General features: G+C 33.7%; 1 protein-coding gene across 1 annotated transcript; it reads left to right on the forward strand.

Moving 5' to 3' along the window:
- Positions 1-6,104: 6,104 nt before the first annotated feature.
- LOC123656083 lies at positions 6,105-9,281 on the forward strand. Its single transcript, XM_045591807.1, has 3 exons — positions 6,105-7,343; positions 7,574-8,467; positions 9,264-9,281. The coding sequence occupies exons 1-3, from the start codon at positions 6,105-6,107 to the stop codon at positions 9,279-9,281; spliced, it is 2,151 nt and encodes a 716-aa protein (XP_045447763.1).
- Positions 9,282-16,179: the final 6,898 nt, after the last annotated feature.

Genomic DNA, 16,179 nt, shown 5'->3' on the forward strand with positions numbered 1-16,179 from the left:
AATAATATCTTGCTAACGGTGAGTACTTGCACAGACATAACCAAGTAGCCAGGATTATACACCAACAACTTGCTATTCGATACGGCCTCGTTGAAAATGAGTTGCCTTATTATAGGTATAGCCCAATGCCATTTCTTGAGAATGGTCGTGCATTGCTCTACTGGGATCGATCTATTGTCACTGACAGGTTTATTGCAGCCAATAAACCTGATATAGTGCTAGTAGACCGATCAGCGCGCCGAGCAATTATTGTTGACATTACAGTTCCACATGACGATAATCTCGTAAAGGCCGAAAAAGAAAAATTAAGTAAATATTTAGACCTTGCCCACGAGATTACCGGCATGTGGAATGTAGACTCAACAATAATTGTTCCTATTGTTGTATCGGTTAATGGTCTATTAGCAAAGAGTTTCGACCAACACCTTAAGAAACTCTCACTTGACTGTTGGATCAAGGGTCGGATTCAAAGGGCAGTGTTGCTTGAAACGGCCCGCATTGTGAGGAGGTTCCTCAGCCTGGAACCTTAACTGCCGGTGGCCTGGGCCTCAACCTGCCACCGGAGGACTACTATTTTTATATTTTTAAATATTTTTATTTGTCTTTTTTATAAATATATTTAAAAATGTAATCATAAGAAATTATATTGAATAAAAGAAATAATAATAATAATAATAATAAAAATTATGTGGTGTCATGGGACACCAGGTAGGAACGAAGTTCCTACGGATAGTATAGAAGCTGTTGCTTCTTTTGCAATTTGAAAAAAAAATAAATGTTGAATTTTATATAAATTTTCTAGTTCTTGATTTTTTTTTTAATTTTGTTGATTGGTTTTTAATTAAGCAAATAAAAGTATCTAGGAAATTTAATATTTTAGAAAATAACAAATACCGTAAAATAAAATAAATCATACAAAATCTTAATATATATAAATCTCGTGTCACAATGTTTGTCCTCAATGGACTCCTAAACTACTTAACCGATTTTAGTCAAATTTGCACACCGTGTGCAGTTTGATCCAACTTAAAAGATAGGCTATATTTTATTTTGATATATTATGTTATTATTATATTTCAGAAAAAAATAAGGTGATACGAAGTTCGCCAGGTCAGCTAGTAATAATAATAATAATTCAAACTATTAAGTGAAATAAAAAAACACGTCTTTATTTATTTTTGTCGACACTATAAAAATACATAAATAATTTTAAAAAAGTTTACTAGTAATATTTTACAAACGTCATATCGTCAGTCGTGTGACTGATATTACGTCACTTCCGTTATATATTTTTCTTACGGTTTTAGTATCTTTTCAGTTCGGTCGCCCAGCCAAATGTCAAGCCTGCCGTAAGGAACTTCGTTCCAATAATAATAATAATACTTATTGTATACAACAACAATCAATACAATAACAAATTACAAATAAAGAAGAGTGTACAAAGGCGTTATATAACGTTTTTAAAAAACCGATTAGGTCAACATAGCAACCGTGATCAATTTATTCTCGTTTTCACTTTGGACCGGAAAAGCTTTATTTATAAACTGACATTACAATTTTCAATAGGTTATGTGACGCGTGACTAACAAACAGGTTACCGTTGTAACGGATTTGAAGTGTTAATTTGTATGAAATAGACATGTTACATTCGATCTTGAAACTTAACGACATACTTTAATTTATTTTTGTATCTAGTGTTTTAAAATTGCTTTTTAAACCATCTTGATTTAATAAATTTTAGATTTTAATTTTTTTATAATTCATTGACAAATTTTGTTCAAATGTCTTTTTTTATATTTCTAAATTTAAAATAAGATCAAATACTAAAGAGATTCGTCCTATTCTCTTTAGTAGTACTTTTTTTTTAATTTATACCATATTTAACCTCTTTGGAAATGATTTTTTCTAAAGTTAACAAAGCAATACCAATATATTGCTTTGATGCACACTTAAACAGTAGGTAGAAGGCAATTCATAAAATAAAAATATTATTAGTATAACTTGTTAAGTGTTTATTAAAAAAATAAACATTAATAGCTAATAATTTATCTTTTTTAATTCTTACTATACATAAAACGTAATATACCTATTATATATACGTATATCTTATACATATAATATAATATTCTCGTGTCACAATGTTTGTCACACTTACAATACTCCTCGGAAACGGTTGAACCAATTTTTATGAAATTTTGTTTGCATATCGGGTAGATCTGAGAATCGGCCAACATCTATTTTTCATATCCCTAAGTTACAAGGGGGATTAAGGGGGCTAACAATATATATGGCAAAACAACGTTTGCTGGATCAGCTAGTGTAAGTATAAACTGTAAACACTTTTTTTTTTTTTTTTTTTTTTTTTTTTTTTTTTTTTTTTTTTTTTTTTTTTTTATTAGGCATTCCAACAGCGTTATAATACAATAGTATGTTACAATATAATGCATAAAAATGGCCAAAATAGGATCATTCACAGGACTTCATACATGCCACATTAATTTTTTTTTAAATTTAAGCTATTGCAGAAATAAAAAAAAAAAACATCGCATTATATAAGATAATAAATTACTGAATTAATCAACTTTGATCATAGCAGTTAGTATTTAGTCTTAGATCACAGACTTAAGGTAATACTAATTTAAATCCCGCTAACACGGAAGTTACTCGCTAGCAATTATTTATATTTTATTTTAATGCAAAATATATATAAAAACTATTGAATGTAATAACTTTATATATGATTTTAGAAGAAATTAATCACTGCAACAGTAAATTTAAATAACGAATTTAATACCGACTTTTGTTTAACATCGACAAGTAAAACACTATAACTACGTAATATAGGTACACACATTTTAAGGATAATTCAAAAAGTAAGTAAGTAAGTGAGGTAGGGCACTTCAGGAAATTTCCTGCTTAAAATATGTAGAAGCCCGATTGAAGTAGTATCTCGTCTTTACAGAAGATAACCGCTAAATAGCTAAATAGCCTTCAAGCAGTGTTGTGTTCCTGTTGGTGAGTAATGTGACCAGAGTTCTTGGGGTAATTGGGGATAGCGTAGGCAACGCGCTTGCGATGCTTCTGGTATGTTGCAAGCACACGTTATTGCAACAAACTATAAGCTACAGTAATCGCTTACCATCAGATGAGCCGTACGCTTGTTGCCGACCTAGTTGTACAATTTAAATATATTTATAATTTCGATAATTCTTTTTGTAATCGAAAGGTGATGCGTGTCATGTGGTCCCATTTACATTTGATGGAGATCTGATGACTACTCATTGAGTAATCTTTGATAATGCGTATTTATTTGACTATCTTTTTCGTGAATTCATGTTGTAACTATTACTTGTCGGTGTAAATAAATTTAATTCGGTTTTTTTTTTTTTCGTTTGCTAGCAAACACAATAATAAAACAATAAAACAACAGAACAATATTATATTACACGTTACATATTAGTATTAAGTATTAGAGTATCTCATTCTTCATTATTCTCATTCTTAGATCTCATGAAAATGATTAGGTGATTGAGAACATATTCCTTTTTTGAAATCGTTTAAAAAGTAATAATAAAACTCGTTATAGTCTGTAATAGTTCTTGCGTGAAGTTGCAACAAAAAACAGTAATCAAAAGGATATAAAGTTAGATAGATGTAAAAAATCCTTAGTGTCCATTCTTCGAAATCTAGTTAATTAGTACAATGACATTAGCGAGCTACAAATCTTAATTCAAAGTATTATCTACACTATATATTTATTAAGTTGAAGAATTTATTTAATTTTGTTTGTTTGAACACCATAATCACAGGTGAGAATGGGAAAATTATTATAGGCTCTACAGTGGCGTAGCGAGCTTAACTCGCGCCCGGGGCACAATAGGTACCTTTTAGCCCCCCCCCCACCCCAATCGAAAACCATATAATATGTCCAGCAATGTTTTGTTTTGACTATTTGGCGCCCCTTTGTGAGTAGCACCCGGGGCATGAAGCCCCCCTTTGCCTCCCCCCTTCTCTACGCCATTAAGGCTCTATTATATTTCGTTATTTCATTCGAAGATATACTTATAACTATGTAGTACCTTTATCCTACAAGGCAGCTCGCACTATTTAAAAGACAAATCAATTGACGTTTCATTCAATTGTCAAAACTGTCATCGGATCCACTCGGCCAACACTGTCATATTAACTCATTCTTTTCTCGTGCGAGGCAGCGTTCGCACACGCACCTGCTTGCTAGTTTTCTTTTAATTCATCTACCCACATTTTCTAAATTAAAAAATGCCGAAAGATTATCAAGAAAAATTTAATCGTTATAAACGAAAATTAAAACGATTAGAAGAAAAACAAAATAAGATGCGTCGTAGAATATTAGAATCGTCGGATTCTGAAAACAATTCAGGTATGTAAAAATGTTATTATGCAAGTGTTCTATAAGTGATTTATTCGCATAAATACCGACTCCTTAGTGAGAAAATTTTAAGCAAAGCCTAGAGGTTAACTGCGGGTTATCACGAAGGCATATAGCAACTAATTAGGATATTAGTTGTTCAATTTTGCTTTTAATGACTGGAGGTTGACTGCGGGTCAACACAAGGGTCAGATCATGCCTAGAGGTTAACCGTGGGTTAACACGTGGCTTATACAGTTAGCGACATATGACGCTGTTAACTTAATCCCACAAAAAAGGGGGTTAAGTTTAAATATATGTTGTTCGTGTGGTGACGGATATTCTATTAAGAATACATATGTCATCACCCTATTTTCTCCCATGTGTGCTGTAATAGCCAGCTAAGGGATAAGCCCAATAGTGGGAAGTTTATAGACTGAGAAGGGCTATATATATATTTATATATATTTGCTAATTCCAGAACCAGAAGGACTGCCTATTGAACCGGAAGTTCTCGATGAAGAAACACTTCAGAATTCTGAAAATGGTGTGTTGCCAACAGGCGACACTCAAGCGGCAGAACACGAGGAGTTAGACCCTGAGATCATACAAGCCTTAGGGGAAACCACAGAGGAGGCACCAAAATTCGGAGAAAAAATATACGACAACTTGGCGCGCCTGTGGACTCCGATACTACGGACAGGACTTTCCAAGGAAAGTAAAGATACTCTTTTAAAGAAATATCTGATTCCCGAAAATTGTCCACTATTACAACCACCTACTCTCAATCCAGAGATCTCAGCTGCCATCTCAGAACCATCTCGAGCTAGAGATAAGCGTGTTGAATCAGTTCAACAACAGTTAGGTCTTGGTGTCACAGCCATTAACAGGGCCCTTGTCCTGCTACTTAACGGTGATAACAATAAATTGGAGGCAATTAAGGTTCTTAGTGATAGTTGCCGCATTTTATGCGACCTCCATCACGTAGAGACTGTAGCTAGAAAAAAATTTATAACTACTGGCCTTGATAAATCGTTTAAGACAATGGTACAAGGGGTAAGCAGAGATGAAATGCTATTCGGTAGTAAGCTTTCGGAACAAATCAAAGCTTCCAAAGTCATAGAAAAGCAAGGTCTACAAATTAAAAGGACTGTCCCTACCCCTAAACCTCTTTCATCGTTTGTACCTCAGCCATCTACGAGTCGCACTAGACCCCAGGGAAACTGGTCGGGCCCTCCTCGCTACCCATCAAACAGGGGGGGACGAGCGGGGGGGGGGCAAGGAAACCCAACACTGCGGGAGGCAGCTACCGCAGAGGTCCCCCGATGAACCAGTCGAAGTTAACGAAGACAACCCCACGTCCAACTTAACAACATTGCAGGTACATGCGGGTAGATTAAAATATTTCTATAATAATTGGAAAAATATTACCACGAATCCATTAGTTCTTAAATGGATTCGCGAGGGGTACTCTATACAATTTAATAACACTGTAAAACAAGGGAAAATTCCCCAAAATATATTAAGTACAAACGAAAAAACTTACATGTCCCTTGCAATCAAAAAACTATTAGACTTAGGTGCTATCTCGTTGTCTAAACAAAACGACGATATTTTTATTTCTAGCTCTTTCCTAGCCCCAAAACCCAATGGCGATAAAAGATTTATCCTCAATTTAAAACCACTCAATAAATTTATTATTAATAATCATTTTAAAATGGAAGACCATAGGACAGTGACTAAACTTCTATCAGTAAATGCTTTTATGGCTACTATTGATCTTAAGGAAGCATACTTTTTAGTCCCCATCGCCAAAAGTTGCCGCAAGTACTTATGTTTTGCTTTTGATGGTAAAATCTATCATTTTAATGTCTTACCATATGGTCTATCTGTTGCTCCACGTATTTTTACAAAAATAATGAAAGAAGTTATGAATCATCTGAGGTCCAAGGGTTACAGATCTGTTATATACCTTGATGACATTTTATGCATCGGTGATACGTTCAGTGAATGTGTCAGAAATGTCACAGAAACATTAAATTTATTAGAGCGCTTAGGTTTTGTCGTTAACTGGGAAAAAAGTATGTTATTGCCCCAACAAAACTGCAGGTTCTTAGGATTCACGTTTAATACAGTTGAAATGTCACTAGGGTTGCCCGTAGACAAAAGAAATAAGATCTCTAAGTTGATAAATATTTATTTAACGTTACCAAAATGTACAATTCGAGAATTTTCACAACTAATTGGTGTACTTGTAGCAGCATGCCCAGCTATAAAATACGGTTGGCTATACACACGAAGTCTCGAAAGAGCAAAATTCTTAGCCTTGCAACAGAATGATGATTACAGTACAAAAATTAAGCTTTCTAAGGATATTTTACCTGATCTACGATGGTGGAATAATAAGATAACTTCGTCTAATAACTCTCTAAGACCACAAGATCAATTTATGTTAGAAATATTCTCAGATGCGTCGAAGACGGGTTGGGGAGCTTTCTGTAATGGAAATCGGGTAAATGGGGGATGGAAAGACAGTGAACTTTCCTTACATATTAATTACCTAGAGCTATTAGCTGTATTCATGGGACTTAAGTGCTTTGCTAAGAATCTTTCAAACGGATCTATTCTGTTACGTGTAGACAACACAACAGCAATATGCTACATTAATCGAATGGGTGGAATTCAATTCCCACACTTGAATGATCTAGCTAGGTCTATTTGGCAGTGGTGTGAGAAGCGCAATATCTGGTTATTTGCTTCATATATAAATTCTCAAGATAACATCGAAGCTGACCAAGAATCTAGAAAACTTAATATTGATATAGAGTGGGAACTTTCAACGTGGGCATTTAATAATATAAAGGAAACGCTAGGCACACCAGATATTGACTTGTTTGCCTCTCGTGTCAATGCTAAATGTCAACGGTATATATCGTGGAAAAAAGACCCAGACGCAGTAACTGTAGACGCATTTACAATTAATTGGTCTAAATATTTCTTCTACGCTTTCCCTCCGTTTGCTTTGATACTAAAGTGCTTAAACAAAATAATCAATGATAAAGCCTCAGGCATACTAGTCTTCCCTCATTGGCCTGGACAACCGTGGTTTCCACTACTTAAAACAATGATGACTTCAGAAATCATATTTTTTGAACCTAATCCACATCTTCTCAAATCCCGTTTCAGATCTCTTCACCCGTTGCACCAGACCCTTACCCTGGCAGCTGTGAAGCTCTCCGGTACGCCTTTAAGCACCGCAACGTTCCAAGCGTAGCTCTCGATCTGATGATTTCCTCAATATCAGCAAACACTTTAAGACAGTATAACGTTTCTCTTAAACTTTGGTGGCAGTTCTGTCTGGAACAAAGTCTTAATGTACTAGATACTTCAATAGAATCAGTAATAACATTTCTTACGAGTCAATTTTATAATGGTAGTTCATACGGCACTATCAATACCCATCGTTCTGCACTATCGTTATTCTTAGGTAACCATGTAGGCTCCGATGAGAGGATTAAAAGGCTGTTAAAAGGCATTTTTAAGCAAAAACCCTGTCGCCCTAAGTATATTACTACTTGGAATCCCCAAGTAGTACTAAATTACATTTCTCAGTGGGTTCCTAATAAAACCCTGAGCTTAGAACGATTAACTAAAAAGGTGACTGTTCTCTTAGCATTATGCACTGCTCATAGGGTACAAACCTTGTCTCTGATAAAGATTGAAAATATCATAAAATCTTCCGACGGAATTAAAATATTAATAACCGATCTGATAAAGACGTCTTCAGCTGGTAAAGAACAGCCCCATTTGTACTTACCCTTCTTTAAAGAAAACCCTAATATATGTCCTGCTATGGCTTTAGAAGATTATATGTATATCACGAAAGATTTAAGACCACCCAATACAAAAACTCTTCTTATTACATATAAAAAGCCTTATAGAAAAGCATCCTCTCAGACTATTAGCAGATGGATTAAGCAGACATTGGCAGAGGGCGGCGTCGACGTTGGCGTGTTTAGCGCGCACAGCACGCGACACGCGTCCACGTCGGCGGCGGCCTCTGCTGGCGTCTGTATTGAGGTAATAAGAAGAACTGCTGGCTGGTCAGAATCTTCCAAAACCTTTGCAAAATTTTATAACCGCCCAATTTCAGATACTGTATCTAGAACAGGCAGGCTATTTGCCGAATCAGTGTGTCAAATAGTTACAAATAATTAATATAATAAAAATTGTAAAATAATCAATATATTTGTTAAATTAATTGATTATCTGATAAAACTAATTGTAGATAATTATTATTTTTTTCTTTTTCATTTGTTTTGTATAAAATTAAATAAACATTAACGAAAACGTTTGATATGTTTTGTAATTTTAAACTAGCACACCTATCTCTAAACATCTACATAGTTATAAGTATATCTTCGAATGAAATAACGAAATATAATAGATGATCAACTGAACTTCGAGAAGCGAAGTTCGATCATTATTATATGAGTTATTTCATTCGAAGATATAAACACCCGGCCCACCCTACCCTATAACAAAAACAAGATTTATTTAATTTTATACTCTCTGAAAAGAATGAGTTAATATGACAGTGTTGGCCGAGTGGATCCGATGACAGTTTTGACAATTGAATGAAACGTCAATTGATTTGTCTTTTAAATAGTGCGAGCTGCCTTGTAGGATAAAGGTACTACATAGTTATAAGTATATCTTCGAATGAAATAACTCATATAATAATGATCGAACTTCGCTTCTCGAAGTTCAGTTGATCATCTATTATATTTTAGAACGTTTTTCGCTCAAATATATGCGGGTGAAACAGTAGGGTCCTTTATATATAATTCTAGTAATTATTATTTTTCGTCGACAGGTCGAAGTATCCTACTAATATTATAACTGCGAGTTTGTGAGTCTGGATGTATGTTTCCTTCTCTTTCGCGCAAAAACTACTAGACTGATTTTAATGTTACTTGGTATATAGATAGCTGGCGATCTAGAATAAAACATAGGCTACTTTTTAACTCGATATTCCCACGGGATTGGAAATTACGCAGATGAAATCGTGTTGCTCAGCTCGTTATTTATAATACAGCTTTTTGGTAATATCACTGAAGCTAACAGGACCATTTCAGACTCAGTGGGATGTCCATTAGTTAGTACAGGAATTAATAGTGTATCTGCTATAAAACATTATGTAGATGCAATACGATTCTATTAAGAAAGGCATTCTGTTGTAAAATTGTATATCTTAATCACTACATAGTATAAAACAAAGTCGCTTTCTCTGTCCCTATGTATGCTTAAATCTTTAAAACTACGCAACGGATTTTGATGCGGTTTTTTTTAAATAGATAGAGGGATTGAAGAGGAAGGTTTATATGTATAATACACGCATAATATAGTAGAGGAATACTGGTAGTTTTTGAAATTGTGCGAAGCTGGGGCGGGTCGCTAGTATAATATAAATTACGCGTCACGGTGTTTGTCCGCGCTGAACTCCTAAACTACTTGATCGATTTTAATCAAATTTGCACACCGTGTGCAGTTTGATCCAACTTGAAAGATAGGCTGTATTTTATTTTGATATGCGTAATTACTAAAAAATAAGCCGGTTTGAAGTTCGCCTGGTCAGCTAGCAATATACATGATAGTAAGAAAAATAAAGTATTAAATTATGAAACAATGTTATTGTCATGCAAACATTACCATTAACAATAGAACTATTAAAGACAGTTATTCAGTTCTCTGACCAAACAAAGTGGGGCGTTGTGACGTCATCACAATGTAAATTTTGATGAATCGCTTTAACGAATACAAACAACTCCCGTTAAATTGATAAGAGGCTCTTGGCCTCGTCTTGGCATTTAGAGAATTAATCAGAATGAAAGTATGATCTCAATTGTCATTTTATTCACTATTTTAGACTAATGTTTTCAAAGTTCTAACAGTGTTACATTGGCACACATGATTTCGACAATGTTACGTGTGGAGAAAGCATTGATTGATCAGAGCGGTCTTACTATGATTTTGAAACGGTCAGGATCCTCTTAGGAAATTTCGGGGTAGAGTCGCCGCTAACGCTCGTAATGTCTGGAGCATTGCAAGTGTTGCAAGCGTGGCTATGGTATCCAATTACCATCAGGTGGACCGTAATCTTATTTCCCACCCTACAAGGCCCTACATTTTAATATAAAAAAAATATGTAAACGTGGTCGACGTTTTAGAAGCGCAATATATCATCATCAGTTGTGTTAGAAGAAATAGAGGACTCATAACAGCGTACAAATTAATAGATAAAATTAACGTTTTAAGTTCTAAAAGAGCTTGCCTGTGTATTGCAATGGGTTCCAGTTCATATTGGACTCGCGGGAAAAGAGGAGGCCGACTGGCTGGCAAAGAAAGCCTTGGCAGGCAACTAGAAGTTAAACCAAATTATTCTGAAACTAAGAGAAACTTTAAAATTGGAATTCTTCAAAAATGCTCGTTAATATTATGACTAGAAATCCAAAAGTAAATGAATTTCGTTAAAAATCTTACAATGTGAGTCGCCTCGTAAACTGTGGTTGTCTGATTCCAAGTTAACCCATCAACAAATTATAATAGCTTTAAAACTTCGTTCTGGTTTCGTTCCTCTAAAAAAAAATTGGATGGATGACGAAGAAGATTAGTTCATCTAACTGTGATATTTGTGGTGTTGAAGATATCCAATATTTTTTGATTCAATGTGTTCGAAGTGCAGAAAAGAGAAAGTGAGTAATAATTAAATTAAATTAAATTAATTTAAATTCTCTAGGATTACTGTTTGACTAGCACGATGGCGATGTTTGTAGTGATCCTGCTTTCTGCTCCGAAGGTTGTGGGTTCGATTCCCACCCCGATTCAGGGTGTAATATAAATATTCGTTTGTATATGTATTTATATATTTTATTGTATATGTATTATTTATAAGTATGTTTATTCAAAAAAATATGTAGCTATACCTGTCGGCTGTTACCTATACCACAAGCATTAAGTTGCTTACTTTAGGAACAGACGACCGCGTGCATATTGTGTAGATATTTATATTGAATATATATATATTTTTTTGTTTCAATAAGCAAAAGACGATCTTAAAAAGTTCAAAGAAATAGGCTAATTCGATGAGAGCGTTCTTCTGTCATTATGCGAGCATTCCCCGACAGACGCACATCAATTGCTCCGATTGCCTCTAAGTAAAGTTAAACATGTTAACAAACGTCAATTGGTACAATTTATGGCGGCCGCATTACAATGAGTCTAACAGTGTTGCGTTTCATATTAATCTCTGACATCGGTATTAATTGGTTATGAATTTTTAATTTAATGTATTTGTATTAGAAGATCAATATAGTGTAGTTCTGTGAGCTACCATACTTATGCCTGCGGTCGTGTCTTCAATTCTCATACTGGGCAGATATTGGTAGTTTTATAAATAATTGTGTTTAATCTTGATCAATGTCATCGTGAGTTTCCATACCATATCCCAGAACGCAAAGCTGTCATTCTCGGATGCGATAAGAGACACTATAGAAATCATTACACATATCAAAAAAAATTATCGACAAAAGCCTCATTAGAACAGTGCGGTAGATTAATCTCCTACCCTACTATATTGAGAAGTAGCTTTTGCCTAGTTGTGAGACTTTTACAGAAAAATTCAGTTTAGATCAATCAGTGCAGCTATGTATGGGATTAAGTCATCAATGGTTGGATACGGTTTTCGCTTGGCGCTTAGAAGAGTATCTAAGTAAAGCTGTTCTATTGGTTTTTTTTTTTTTTTTATTTATAAATTTTGATCCACGGGCTCAAAATGCCCGTGCCTTTGTTTATCATGCATGCATTATAATACTACAGGCGATTTTTCTACTTATTATACTACAGATCGACAGTCCTGTGACTGCCTAGTAAAACTAGGACGTGGTCCGACGCTGACGGTTTTTTTTTTTTTTTTGTTATATTGGTTATAAGCTTCCTTTTCTTCTACTTGACATTATTTATTTATAGGTATTAGATATACTTAACTAGTTAAAGATAAATAACTCAGCGAATTATAGCTTGGCTATTTAGGCTAGTTAGAGCTATATCTACTGCTATTTTTTATATTCTTGTAAACAAACCTTGTCTAGGTAATAAAAAAAATTATGAAATGAAAACATTTATTTCGTTATAGGTCAAGGATACAAACTTAACGAAAGTCAAAATAATGTCATTTACAAAAATAATAATACAAATAAATTAACAGAAAAAAAACTCGACAACAATAAAAGAAAGTTAAGGTAGCAAAAAAAAAATACATAATAAAAGATATAATAAATAATTGTGTTTTCTCACAAACGAAAAAAAACCGACTTCAATTTCATCGACGAGTACGATACAACGTAGATCGTCGAAAAAATAGTCATAGTTTATTTTTGACTGAAATAAAAAATAATAAAAAATAAAAAAATAAAATCAAATAGTTTCCTTATCATGGTACCAAACTAAGGATATCCCCTTTCCAACAAAAAAGAATTGTCAAAATCGGTACATCCAGTAGAAAGTTATGCGGTATAATACAACGTAAGTCGACGAAAAAAGCGTCAAAAAGCGTAAAAAAAATTGTCGAAATCGGTCCACCCGGTCAAAAGTTCTGAGGTAACATACATACTAAAAAAAAAAAAACAGTCGAATTGAGAACCTCCTCCTTTTTTGGAAGTCGGATAAAGAGTAATCCATTTTAGTTCAGTCTTTCAGAATTTCATTCCACATATATAGATAAAACTTTACATATTTGACACTTCGAAACAACGTGTTGTCTTATCAACTACATCGTTTGTCGGGTTAGTAATTAATAAGAACAATAAATTGTTATTATAACGAAAGTTTAATTTCCGTCCAAGTTGGTATTTATAAAATTAATTGTTTCTTCTTGGATGCTTTTCTTAATATTCATAAACGTCTATTAAAGTTAGGAAAATTATCCGGAATATATTTATAGGTCATTTCAGTTAAATGACCTTTAGTGTTTATAAGAAAATTATTTTAATTTAAATGGTCACTGGCCCAATGAGATATCGCGGTCAGTTGACAATTGGTCTGTTTATATGTGTGTCACCTCCGAAATTCGACTTGAGTTCTCAGCATCACTGCCCAGAGTTACTGTTTCATATTTCTATACCACGGGACTTCAATAAGGAACCTTTGAATTTCTTTTCCTATGAATTTAGGGGTTAGTATAAGTTTACTTCAATACTCTTTGTATCATCAATAGATACGTAAATATTCTGAGCTTTGTTTTTCATTTTGTGTTACGGAGCGCTTGTTGATTTTCTCTCCGCTGCGTTTACTGTAGTTAAAACGGCCATGACTAGTATTAGCATAATCATTGTGCATGTATATTCGCGTCATCATACACACAACTTCCTTTATCACTGAATCAAATTGCAACACGCCATGTGTGACCAATTACATCCTCCGCAGCAATTGCATGAGATCGTTAGCAATTTAAAATGGAGACTTTTAATCTTACATCTTATGTGTTATACAAGAAATCTAGTACGAGATTCAATGGTATAAAATTTTATACATTTTTGATAACTTTGTCAAACTAGTAATATGAAATACAGATTAAATTTTAATATACCTTATTAGGTATACAATCTACTTCTCATAACTGTAACTGTTCAGAAAAATCTTGGTAACATTGCCTTGTCTAGAATTTTAAATACAGGTAGACATGGGCGTACCCACGATGGGGCAAGGTGGGGCATTTGCTCCACCTTGACTCGAAGCTAATAATTGATATTTTAAATTTTAGGTATATTTAGCTAAAATCTTCGCAAGCTTATTGAAGTTGTGAAATAAAGTAAATGAAAAGATGCAGTAAAAAAATGATTTTAGTTTTACTAATACTAATTATTATCGAGTCTTACATTTATTGGTTTTTGCCCCACCTTTACAAAATTCTGGGGATGCCTTAGGTATATGGTAGTTGCTATAGCTATCACAATACTTATTGTAAGATTTATTTGATCAAGAGGTACATATATTATTAGTATTGCTTTAGTTAGAAATAATTTCCGGGTAAATTTGTATGAATTTTTTAACCTGAAACAATAAAATGCGTTGTCATCTCATTTTGTTGTAGCAATTTGAATCACATCTGAGCGGCCTCGTTTTTTTTTTGCTAATTATAAAAATATAAGACTTAATGGCTATAACTAATGATTAATTGAGTAAGTAATGTTCCGTGGAGTAAGGCTTCAGAATATTGCAAATAATACGCAAAAATAGCTTTACATAATTCAGTATAGTTTTATTTTACATTTTTTAGCAAACATACACTAAATTATTTAGCAAAATTGCACATGACACCATTTCAAAGTAAAAATATTTAAAAAAAATCATAAATTAAGTAAGTCAAATTTAGTAACCTTAGCAACTTGGATTTGTTAATAAAAATGTAATGACATCCGAACCTTGGTTCGAACGATTCGTTTTCGTTCGAAGTTAGGCACGAATTGAGAAGGCTTTGACAACAAAATGTAAAAAATTCATGACGGTCAAAAATGGGCTCGTTTGTCGCTTCTAAGATTTCCTTACTTAATCTTCTTAGCCTAGTCAGCTTGCTGGCAAATCTAACTTGGTATAGTATGATGATTTTAATTTGAAATGATGAAGTTATTCAGGGTTTTCTATTTTCGAAACTATAATTAATAATTTACGCTTCAGCCTGTAATATCCCACTACTGGGCATAGGCCTCTTTCCCCATGAAGGAGAAGGATCAGAGCTTAATCCACCACGCTGCTCCAATGCGGGTTGGCGGATATATTTCCTACTATGAGTAACGATCGCTATCAGGTGTACATAATAACAACCGGGACCGACGGCTTAACGTGCTCTCCGAGGCACGGTGGGGAGACCCACAAGGACTGCACAAACACCCAGACCACGGCAAACACCTGTATGGCCAATACAAATGTTTGTCAGCTATATTTTCATATTGTATATATATATATATATATATATATATATATATATATATAATATATCTTATAAATAATATATATATATTATTTATAAGTATGTTTATCAAGTATGTTTATCGAAAAAAAAATTTAACTATACCAGTCGGCTGTTACCTTAACAAGCATTAAGTTGTTTACTGTAGGAACAGACGACTGTTTTTTTTTTTTTTTTATGTCACTAGGTCGGCAAACAAGCATACGGCTCACCTGATGGTAAGCGATTACCGTAGCTTATAGACGCCTGCAACACCAGAAGCATCGCAAGCGCGTTGCCGACTCAATCCCCAATTCCACCAGGAGACCGTGTGTGTATTTATGGTTATAGAAACTTTATTCTCATAAAGAATTTATATATTAATCATAAATAATTATATATTATTATTATATATTAATCATAAATAATTTATATAGTTGAATTTCTCATGTAATTGAATTTGTTGTATTTTGTAGATATTTATTTATTATTATTTATAATAAATAGGTACATTTTGAAACCATTTTGTCTTGTTAGTCATAACTGCTTTTCCAGTGATCGGAGGTTCTATTCCCGGCTCACGACATTATAGTATTTGTCATAAAAATGTTTATCAGGTTACAATTTCAATGATCGCGTTTGTAGTTTCCGGACTCCGAATAAATGATTAACTCCGGGTCAGAAAATACGAAGCATTTGCTATTATTTTAAATGTAAATCCAATATTTAGAAAATTTATACTTTTGTTATAAATTAAAAAAAACCTTGGTTATGACACGTATTCAAA

This window comes from Melitaea cinxia, chromosome 8 (assembly GCF_905220565.1).
Source record: "Melitaea cinxia chromosome 8, ilMelCinx1.1, whole genome shotgun sequence".
Classification (NCBI taxonomy): Eukaryota; Metazoa; Arthropoda; class Insecta; order Lepidoptera; family Nymphalidae; genus Melitaea; species Melitaea cinxia.

Bases quoted from the DNA above. Each gene is read 5' to 3' on its own strand.
- LOC123656083 (XM_045591807.1), top strand. From the start codon at position 6,105: ATGGAAGACCATAGGACAGTGACTAAACTTCTATCAGTAAATGCTTTT. The intron at 7,344-7,573 runs GTAACTGTAGAC...ATCCCGTTTCAG, and splicing joins GGAAAAAAGACCCAGACGCA to ATCTCTTCACCCGTTGCACC.